This window comes from Sipha flava, unplaced genomic scaffold (assembly GCF_003268045.1).
Source record: "Sipha flava isolate LNK unplaced genomic scaffold, YSA_version1 73_pilon_pilon, whole genome shotgun sequence".
Lineage (NCBI taxonomy): Eukaryota > Metazoa > Arthropoda > Insecta > Hemiptera > Aphididae > Sipha > Sipha flava.
This window is the reverse complement of record NW_020273613.1, coordinates 2,920,803-2,933,377: the sequence shown is the minus strand read 5'-3', so window position 1 is coordinate 2,933,377 and position 12,575 is coordinate 2,920,803. Positions and strand designations below refer to the sequence as shown.

The window sequence follows — 12,575 nt, the reverse complement described above, 5'->3', positions numbered from 1 at the left end:
ATAATAATAATAATAATAATAATAATAATAATAATAATAATAATAATTATAATAATAATAAAAATAATATCGTAAAAATATTAGAGAGCATATTACAGTTCTAGTGATATCTTATGCATAATATCGAATGGGGAGTAAATGGCATTAAGTAAGCCTTTAAATAAAAAAAATACATCATCTTGGAATGACAATACTAGGGTGGCGGAAGACCAGAAAACCACAGATTGCCAGAAGAGACGGAGAGTAATTTTTATGTTCCGCTAAGAAAAATTTAGTAAAAATCAGATCGCCCTCTCGTGTGCCCTAATCATCAATAAGATATGTACACGGTAAAAAACGTCAATCAACGCAGTCATAAATAATATCGACCAGAAAAAATAACGAAATATGTTAACAGTTTTTTCCTTTTTCTTTCTACAATGCTATGCACATTATACTGTTCTAGTGTGTCCTCGAGAAAACGGTTTGATGCGATAAGTTTAATATACCTAATACAAAAGTATATAATTAAACGCACAACTCACGCATCGTAGTACAGCCAATTACAATATTAATAATAAAAATAATAAAAATGTTGAACTATTTATATCGTGTTTTTTTTTTGTTTTTTTTATTTTTTTTATATTTTTTTAGTCCGTTTTTTCTACGCACATGCGCAACAACAATAGTACACCCACGTTCTTAGAAAAAAACCAAAACCATCGTCCTTTGCTTCAACTTTCGTTCCGCCTCCGATTCCATTAACTGGGAGCTCTGGCGATTCCGGCGGTCGTAGTGGTCGTGGCCGCGACCGCGGTCTCATTGTTGTCCGCCGGCGGCGAGGTGGGCGGCAGCGATTCGGGCGTCCGCGCGGCGACCACTTTCGATTCGGCCGCGTCCACGCTGCTGTAACAGCTCTCCGAGTCTTCCAGCGACGAATAGTCATCACCCTCCCTGAGAAACTTGGCGCCGACCGCGACTTTCGGCGAACACTTGGACCCGACGCCGCCGGCTACGCCATGGCCGGCTGTAGTGGCCGCAGCGGCAGCGGTCACTGAGTCCACCGGTTCCGTGGTGGTCACGGTGTCGTGTTTTTTCCATTTCGTCCTCCTGTTCTGGAACCAAATCTTCACCTGTTGGCACAGAAAAACGAAAAACTCGTTAACAAAACGTGAATGGATGTCAAACATTTTTATTTCAAATATTTTATTTCAATCATGTTTATCCGTAACCCGACCGACGCGTACGATTACGTACCAACTTTGGTTAGATCCAAGACGCTTAGGCCGTAAAGCATTTGCGCATCGTCTGTTTGTGACCTGTGTCACGAGTCGTACTGACCAGTAATTTACCGTAAAAACTACCATATAATGTCTAACCGATTATCTACACAAAATTATTACACGGAAATACCTGCACAATATTTGAAAATTGAATTGTAAAATGTAGAAATGTGTGAATTTCAAGCTTTAAGTTAGAAGACCGCTTAAACTTTCGGGTGTATAGGTAGTATCACAGCTGTAGGTATAAATTATTAACGGAGGGGTTCCGCCTTAAAAGAATTAGTACTGGGCTTACGTGAAATAATAAATATATTGACATCGCGGCGGTGAATGTTTTAATTGGAAAGTCATTTTTGTTGTTAGTAGAACGTACATACAATTTTTTTCTGATTAGGATTATTAATTGTTTACTGATTGGGAGTTCTAAATGGGGGGATTTCAAACCTCCCCCTTACCTTCGTCCCTGAGTAGTATATACACATTTTTTCAGTTTTATTTTTAAATAATATTGATGCACAAACGATGTTTGATCTTTTAACCGTTCAATGCGCGAACGATGTATAACCCAAAAATTAAATGTCTTACGAAAAAGGTCAATACTAACAATAGTAATGCACAAATGAAAACCGGCGGACGCTTAACCAATAGTTTTTTATTTTCTATTTTACGACGAATGGAGTGAAAAATGTAAAATTGATTTTGATTAGTTTTCGGTTTATCGAATTCGATATCCACGCTCAACACGCTCAACACGTGGTCATCGGCTGTGACGTATCGTGTGCGTATGCTGTGCATGCACAGCATACACTTCATAAATTGAAAATAATAATTTTTTTCGTATATTAATAATGTTATATTTTTACAAACAATTTTTCAATTGCAATTATTTAGTAATTCATAGTATAGTATTTAATGGATTTTTTTCCAAGTTATTATGCTTATTTATTTAATGACACAATGTATTTTTTGAAATTATTGACGTCATGATAAATAAAAAAAAAACAATGATTTTTAAATATTAATAAATTATAATTTTTGCGTTGTTAGACTTCAAAAATGTTAGTTTGCAAATGATTTACCTATAAACTTATTCAATTCATTGAAACAATTATTCAGTAAATACTTTGATTTACCCAAATTGAGAAGTGAACTTTCGGTTGTCTTCTCGATGAAAGAATTTCAAAAACTTAATATTCACGATCTTTATATTCATTTAAAAACAACAAATTTAAACGAAAACTTACCACAAGTAAAAAATTGATTTCATTGATATTGACTATTCCAGCTACTAGTGCATCAGCAGAACGATTATTTTAGGCCCATTTTTTAAGGATTAAGAATTCATTAAGAAATTCCAAAGAACAAAATCAACTTTCATCATAATTAATGTTGTCAACAGAAAAAAAGTTATTGGTGAGTTGAAAAAAAAAATCTACGTTTTATGATGAAGTAATCAAAACTTTTCTTACTAAAAATATAAGAATTGATTTAATATGTAAGTCGTTTTTTAGTTAATAAATTTATTATTATATCAAAGATATTATTATATGTTATTATTAATATAAAATAATTTTTAAAATGATTTATTTTTTGTTTATTAAACATAATATAATTTTATGTACTAGGTAATGTAATATATTAATAAATATAATTAATAGATACATAAGACTTAGTATGTTTAGAGTAAAATTTTAAAAACAGTATAATGTGGGGGGGGGATGGAAGCCTAATTAACTTACTTTTTTACGCATACGCTAAGCTGAAACCCACGCTATGCCACTGGTTATCGAGACGAAACCGAATGCAAATTTAACCGTTTAACGGTATAATGATCTCGGCCAATGTAAAGCAAAGGAAATTTGATCGTTTTAGTGATAAACGTTTTCATAACACTCCAAAACCTAAACATTTGATTTTCAAACTTTAAGTCCTTCGGTAACTTTTAATTGAATATCTGTAAATTATTAATTAATAAAGTGTCTGATGGGATGGAGCTATAGGTTGATAATTCAAGTTATAAATATTTAACATCATCAAAATAGTGTTTTTTTTCCTCAATGAACGCCTACATTTTGTAAAAATAGAAAGTTCAACTTATAGGACAATAATTTTAATCAAATGGCTACAAATACATAGTGTACTATTGAAAATTATAATACAATCAAGGAGACCAAAAATTAACCAAGCTGAGGAGAATAATGAGCTCAATATTTGCTCCCCTAAATTTCGCCACTTAAACCTACGACATGATTGTGTGGCGAGACATAACGCTTCGATTATTGTACTCTGCCGACGATACAATAAAGTTTAATTGCATCGACTAGTTGGCTGCAAAACATAACACTATATACTATACACACACTTCTACTATCAGATGTTACAGTTAGTTGCTTAAATTATTTCACCGAGAAGATAATACCCAACTGCGGCTTGATGCATTCAGAACATACGTGGAGTAGGTAACACGTCGGGAAACAAATGACCAACAGGAAACCAAGTGTAATATATTATAAGAAATTAATCCATAATGACGAAATACAAATAGTCCGATGTGCATCATGCACAAGCAACTGGGTTTCGGGTAAAAATAATAACGATTCGATTTAACGTATTTTATCACACATCCCAAATTACGATACGGAGTTCAAATGTTTACAAACGAATTGTTCTAGTCAAACGTGTGTAATATTTATTGCGTATGTAGATCTATATAAATACGTATGTATAGTAAACTGCAAACAAGATAACGGACTAAAATTAATGACGGATCATAATAATATGTTACAATGTTTTTTTTAAGACCTCAAATTATTTTTTATTCAATAAATAAATTAAATTCATCGACAAAATGATTATATTTATAACATAAGTGTGATCGTTAGTTAAATAATAATTCATAAAAAATTAATTATAAGTAAATCCAAAAATAATAGTTACATTTTATTACGCCAAATTAATATGAATAAGATACTATTAAGTATACAAATCATAGTATCATATGTTCGTTATAAGCATTTATTGTTAAATTAAGTAAACAATAATACTAAAATGAATAAATAGTTTAAATTTCGATGCTCAATGATTTTCGTATAATAGAATAAAAAGCAGATATTATAGATTAATACTTTACTACGAACTATGACAGCGATGTCCACTACGTGTCCCACGGGTCACATACGGCCCTTTAAAAAATGTGGTATGGACCGCACTAAAATTAAATTTACAATCTAAAATTCAAAATTAAATAGAATGAATAAGGTCATATGTAATTATTGATTTTGGTGTTATGTTATATGCCCGTGATTCTCAACCGGTGTGTCGCGACACACTAGTATTAACTGTAGAGTGTGTCGCTAAAATATTATTAATTGAAACTATAAGCTTTCAAAGTATGAACGTACCTATATTATAACGAAATTATGATGAAATAATAATAACCGCATATAAAAAAAAAAATTATAATGATATTTTTATTGATTATTATTAGAAATATCACCAATTATAACGTTAAAATCCAAATTGTGTTCGTCTCAAAGTGATTCATTTCGGATTTCTCTGTAAATCGAATACACAGGAATATTAAGAATTGAAAATTTCGTTTTCTTTTCGACCTCATACATGTCTGAATCAGCATATTCGATATTGGAAATAACAAAACGCAAAAAAGATATTAAGAGTAAATTATGCGAAACTTTGTAAACCATTTACCCACGAATCAAAGACCTATGCAGGCCTGGATGTTTATTAACTAATACTGTTTTTCATAATACTTTCTTTGAACTTTTAAAATTTTAATTAAGTAAATTGAAACTTTTTAAGTTTTAATTTCTTAAATAAGATTCCATTAATTATTTCAAGTGTGGTGCCATTTTTATAGATCTAAATTAGGATGTCGTCATACAAAAATGGTTGAGAACCATTGTTATATGTAATAACTTTTATTTATCTTATCTTATTATTTATGTTTATTTTATAGTTTCTATTTATATTGAATTTAATAATATTCTACTAATATTTAATAACTTTTACAAACTATGAATAGTTTGTAATATTATAACTACAAACTATTAAGTTATAATTATTTAATATATAATTTATAATTTATAAATTTTTATATTTTTTAATCGTTATCAATAAACATGTATGCGACCCATATTTTAAATCACAAGTGATTTTCAAATTTATTATTCGGCCCTTTCTAAAATCCTAGTGGAGACTACTGATGTATAATCTATAATATAGTAGCTGGTATGTGATGACACAACAACACGTTTTATAATAGACTCACGTTGTAGCCGTACATATGTATGTGTATACCCATGTTCGACTTTCAACGATTTTATACTTTTTCACATCGTAATACTTATTCCCAACGCTTTTCCTAAAACACTCCAAATCGTATCAATAAATAAATACACGCCTACATATATTACACATAATACATATAAACAGTATCGAATTGATATTGATTTATGAACAAACAAGGACTATGTTAAAACACAGTGTTACATTATTTAAATCAAAGTAAATACTCGTATATATTCAGCAAAACTGACACATTTAAATGACGTGGATACCACGCTGGATGGTCAACATTTTTAAAATTCACAAACAATACACGAACTAGATTGAAGACATTATTTTCTGTTTTAACAACAGATCCTTTCGATTTTCAAAGCGAACATGAATAAGACTGGTCTCGACACCGAATAAAGTATATTGTTTGGCTAAAGTATCTGCGTAGAAACTCAAGTAAATATTTAACTCAATTGTTTTCTTTGTTTCGATGGAAAAACATGAACGTATAACGAATAAGGAATAAGTCCTTAAATTTAAGGTAAAATGAAATTAACAAGAATTAAGGACAAACCCAATTTTATAAAATTTTCTAGCAAATCATTTAATTCATCATTTACAAAGGTACATAAAAAATACACTTTTATAGTGGTTTTACTTTACTGGTTATTGTTTATTGTATAGATAGATCGAAAACTGATATATATTAATTTTTTGTTCTAACAAACATTATTTCATGTAACTTTAATATAAAATTTTTCACAACAATAAAATATAATTGAAAATTATGAATATAATGAAAATGACAAATATATATTATTAAACAAGTTTTTGAAATCCAAAATAAAGAATACAGCAGTCATAATAACTCGAGTCAAAAGGACGAGAGAATAATTTATTGTTATCAAAATAAATTAATATATTGATCACCGCGGATTTTAGTTGAAGTTCGTGTTAGGTTTAGTAAAATTAGTTATCACGAAGTCATTCTTTTTAAATTAATTATGTATCGATTTGGGGTGAAACGAATTTATTACGTGTAAAATTGAAAATTATACTATAAATTATAAAATCTAGAGTTGAAATAAATTTTTAAAACAAGTACCTACAATATAATATCAAATCATAACTCATTATCGCGATTAATCCAATTAAAATGAAAATATTTCACATTATAAAACTTTAACTTCTCTTCAAAGCTTTACTGAAGATTTTGAAGCAGAAAATAGATTATGTATAGAAAATCTTTAAGACTAGATCCTCGTACTTGCACGTTCTCGGTTGTAGATTAAATTATATACATTTATATTTATTTTTTACTAAACATTTATTACTAACTGATCAAGTTTTTTATTGGCATTAGTAGATACTTATATATTATAGCTATAAACTTATTATAAAATTGAATTTTTCTCTTTTCCATGGCCTCGTTTTACTTATATTATATATTTTGATTTCAATATTTTTTTTTTTGTAATCTAAAACACTTTACATTTAGTTATTGGTTCAATAGATTTACAAAAGAAAACATTTTTCCTATTCAAGAGAAAAACAATTCTGAATAGAAGTTTATTAAATACGAGTACCTAATAATAATTTATTAGGCTAAAATCTCTATTTTATTAAAACTAGGGATGGAAAACGATTTTGAATACGTTTTTAAAAAACGTTATTAAACGAAAACAAAAAAAATATTGTAACGAAATCAAAAACGAAAATGAAAATAAATTATAGTATTATACTATCATTATTTATTACGAAAAAAAAATATATCTGTTATCAAAAAGTTAATAATTTTGATAACTAATAGGTAATTGTTGACAAATAAAATATATTAATGGCATAGCGTAATAATTAATTATAGTCCACATGGCATATATACATTGCAGAGGTGACGGTAAAATTCTATTATCTTTCACGACAGTCAAGGATTATAGTGTAATCTATAACATGATTGCCGCTTCAATTATTATAATATGATTATATTATTATCTATTGATTTTAGCATTTGATTAGGAGTTGATTTTGTTTTATAATTTATTATACCTACTCAATATCTTAATGGCTATTATAGTTAATTGTAACAATAACGTGACTTTATAGAAATCTGAACTAGTGTTTTACTTTACGTCTTTACTTTTTACCAATGCACTTTTTAAAAACGTTTTAATTTAAAATTTTTAATATTATTATTTTCATATAAAATATAGATTATAATTTTGATTTTAAATTTAAATTTTAAATATTAAAAATAAGTAATTATAATTTAAGTGCATTCCTAAATTCAGTACATTGAATATTCATTGTAACTATTATAAGTTAGGTATAAGAAATAAGAATAAGTATATAAAAAAAAAAACAAAATTATCAAAAACGTTTAAAAACGTTAAACAAAAACGATTTTTTTAAATCAATAAACAAAAACGAAAACAAAAAAAATCAAAAACGTTTTCAATCCCTGATTAAAACAAATAGGACATGAAAGCAGACGGAATAAATAAAAAAATACTTGAACCAATAAATACTACTACAACAATAATTTATGTGAGTGCATGCAATTATTTCGGTCAAAAATGGTGTTAAAAATTAAAATAAATTCTCCAAGAAATATTTTTGAATTCTTCGGAATTCCATTAGTTAGATAAAATGTATTTATTAATTATGAATATTGTCAGAAATAAATTTGTTTTGTAGAAAACCCAAGAACTTTTCCACACTTATATAGATATATATATATATATATATGAAATATTACCATCCAATTTGAAATAAAGTATGTATATTATACTAATATAATTCTTAAAAAACAATTCTTTAACATCAAATAACCTTCAAGTTCCATATAAGTAGAATATATCAAATGCTCTAAAGTTTTCGCAACAATGTTCGACTCTTGACTATTATCATATCGATATTACATAACAAAATACAATGTACCATGATTAGTGCCAGCAGTAGACTCATTGGCGCCCAGGGTGAATAAACAAATGAATGCCCTTCCCCATATAATTAGTAATCATTTTATTTTAAATCATTATCTTATGCTATTAATATCTAAGTTCTAAATTAATAGTGATTACAAACGCCGACTGATAATAATAATTTATTATAAATAGAATAAATTATTAAATACCAATCACAATAAATAAAAATCAAAGTGGAATGTATTGAATAATATAATTATATTCCAATAACTTTTGCAGTTTTAAAATTATATCATTGAGATGTCTCCCTCCTCCCCTTTCAACAAGCGCCCTGAATGTAGGCCCAAGTCACCCCCCCTGACCATGATTATAAATAATTTCTTCAAATACTTTTCTATCAAAATCAAATATTTATGCTGTTTTTTGTCATGCCAATATTGATTTTATGATATGAAACTATATAAATAGCAATCGAAAAATAGAACATTTACATCCTTCAATAATTCGTACATTTTATTTTTTATTTTTTTCCCTCGAGTAAATAAAACAAAATATGAGTAAAAAGTATTAAATAAATGCACTTGAGTATATCAAAGAATATAATAAAAATATACTTCTAAGATGAATAATAATGTTGGTATGCTTAGCTAACAGTTTTCATAAGAAACAGTGTTCAATAATTATTAAAGAGCCATTTTGTTAGAGATTATCATAAGCAGTCTAATAAAATATGATTTAATTTGAAATTAAATTTATGCAATACACATAAATATAGAATATAGTTTACATAGTTCCATTAAAACTATAAACATTTATAAATTCTTGTTTAACAAAAAACTACATGGAAATAATAATCATCCGCTAGCGCATATTAATTGCATTATATTTCAACACTATGAATCATTATTTAAAAAAATATGTTAGGCTGTGCATGAAGTATTTAAAGTATTTCTCTGAACGCATGCAGCGTATGAAATATTTTTGCGAAGTGATCGCCAATAATTACGCTAAATGCGCATAAAAAATTATTATAATATGAGTATAGTTTTCGTCGGCATTTAATCAGCACAACGTCGCAATATTTATAATCAAAAAGGAGTAGAAAAAAAAATACTTATATACATCTATATATTTCTTTAGACGAAAAGGGATCGTTATGTTTTCTTTAAGCTTTGTAATAGAATTCTTATTTTATTTTGCACAAAACCTTGTTCCATTTTATGTCGATTGTAAACACCCTTATAGCAACTGAACCGTTATGGGTCCATAAAAAAAAATACTTGTGCCAACGTTTACCGCTTTGTTTTTAGTTTTTATTTATTTATTTATTTTTTTTAAGGTCTTGTCTACGTATACAGATTACATAACTCATAGAAACGTCCACAAGTGTTATTAGTAATTCAAAACATATCTGAGTAAAAAAAAAGTACAAAGCTAATTTGTCCAAAAATAACAAATTAATTTATTAAAAACTACTTTATCATTACTCTTGTATTCTGATCACCTATGAACAGAAATGTATAATAGTACAAAACATAATATTGCAATTTACGTAGGAAACATAGTAATTTAAATTAAATTATAAAGTTAAGTATGCAGTCATAAAAGTAAATCCAAGTATAAGTAAGCTCAAAATTTTCCCTCTCATGTTTTCTAGTTTCACTTCAACTCCTGGGAACTATAATAATACGGCTAGTCTTCCATCTTTATAAAAATATCTGCCATCCACCTAAATCGTTTCGATAAGTATCATGTGTTCCGTCAATCAATGTGAGAAGTTTTTTACGAATAATACATTACTATTAAAATGTATGAGAAAATAAAACTAATTGATAAAAAACAAAAATTAAAATTCCTATAAAATACTCGTTGAAATTGAACCAAATACGCGTTATCCATGAATCGTACTTTAAATGATTGGTACTACAAATTAATATGCATCCGTTTAGAATTATGTAAATTTAATTACGATGTTAGTCACAAGGTATTATTAGTAAAGCGTATTAATTACTAAATTTGTTTGTTTTAATGGTTCAAAGTACTTTGATTAGATGTGAAATAATAAAGTCAATGCAGCACTTATACGTTAAAATATTATAATTTTTACACATGCGAGTATATTATATTGTATATTATTATAAGTTGGATTCGGTACAGATAATAACAGTTAACACGTTAAACTAATAATGGCGACCATAATATTTGATTTAGTTTAACACCGTTGGAAAAATAAGCAAGGAAGTATGGACATGGAGCGCACACTCCATACAATTAAACACGAATTGATGACTATAATCCCGATTTTATACGACACGCGAACGAAAATCAAATATAAATCAAAACTGCAGTCCTTCTGATAACACAGTTACAATAATAATAATAATAGTAACAGTAACAAAAATAATAATACTACACAAATGTTTAACGGAGTCTCATTAGTAAAATTAATTTAAAGCGAAGTGAATATTATTATTGTTCCTGGTCGCTCGACCCGTACAGTTCTGTAATAATTTTGTTGTGTACTTTTACATGCGTAAAGAATGTTTAAATATTCATAGATAGCACCTATACCTATTACTGTCGGCCGTCGCCACAGTATAATCAAATCGAAATTGATCGTAACCCAATAGTTTTATCACGGCTGCCGGATTTATGGATTTGTTTAATAAATTCGGTCCTACATACCTATCATACATAACTGTGACGGTCACTAAATAACACGTATAAAAACGACGTACGTTAAGTTGGTCCACCCTGTTTCACAGATTAACTTGAAACCTATACCAATATTTTGCGAGTTATTTGCGAGAATTTGCGAGTTCATTTTCAAAATTTGTGAGTAAGCCGTTTGCGAATTATAATTAAAAAAACAGAAAGGCGGGCCAATTTCACATAGCCCTTCCAAATCATCCTAGAACGTTAAAATTTATACCAAACGATGCGTCTTTATTTGCCAGTTCATTTTCAACATTTTCAAAATTTATTCTCTATATAAATAAAGGATATTATTATTTTATTTTATAAATGTTATTAAAAAAGTAAAATAACAAGTAGGTACAATGCTTTTTGGTAATTTTTTAGAACAATTCAAAAATCATAGTATCTATATAAAATCACCTTTCACCTGTACTGTACTCTGGTTAAAAATCTGAGAGTAATAATCTTATTTAGGGAAAATATTTTTATAAACTTAGTTTTAAATAAAAAAAAAAAAAAGTGTTTAAACAATGTTTAAAACTTACGAATAAAATAACAATTAAAAACTGTTTAAAACATAAAATCATTGTTTTAAACAAATAAATCGTATTTTATGTTTTTTTTTTAAAAAAAACTGATTTTTTTGCCACCCAAGCTGTGGTGAAAAAATATCTTATCTACAACCGGTTATTACTATGTTTCCTTTAAAAACGGGTCATTGAAATTCTAGGATGCTGACTTCACGGTAGGAAAATGGAATTTGCGGGTAAGGGGTGAACTCGCAAATTTTGAAAATGAACTCGCAAATTCTCGCAAATGACTCGCAAAATATTGGTATAGGTTTCAAGTTAATCCGTGAAAAAGGATAGCATATTTCACGTACGTATAAAAACTTTACAATGCGCGGTGAGTACGCGGTGAGTACTCTCCGTACACCGACGCTTACGGATTTTATTGCCGGGGCGCGTCGTGTGCAAACAAAATGAAAAAAGGTAGAACGGAGAAAAAATTGAAAGGATCGAACTTAGAGCATAAAAAACGTGTAAAGGTACCTACATCGGAAAAAACTTTTCCAACTACGAGAATTAAATATAAATTATAAACATTATATTAATTTGCCGTTATGATCCGAATGATATAAAGAAAAAACGACGATATAAAACGCAATTAATCTCTGGACATTTTCAATACTACTATCAAGAATTTATATATCAATAAAACACATTTATCGATTCGTGTTTTGCTGGAAAAAATATGCAATTTAAAGACGATATATTACGTATACATAAGTTTATGGTAATGTACTAACGTGTCAGTTTGAAAAATCACGATTTTGTATACACACGCATTGCACATTATGAATCATAGTGCGTTACTATAAATATATTTATTACAC

General features: G+C 28.2%; 1 protein-coding gene across 1 annotated transcript in view; it reads right to left on the bottom strand.

Moving 5' to 3' along the window:
• Nucleotides 1–53: 53 nt before the first annotated feature.
• The window catches only part of LOC112692324 (homeobox protein bagpipe-like), a 93,553-nt gene continuing 81,031 nt past the window's right edge, over nucleotides 54–12,575 (bottom strand). Inside the window, exon 3 of the mRNA XM_025566955.1 lies at nucleotides 54–1,112. Coding sequence (XP_025422740.1) covers nucleotides 741–1,112 — 372 coding nt within the window. The 3' untranslated portion in view covers nucleotides 54–740. The remainder of the gene's footprint in view (nucleotides 1,113–12,575) is intronic.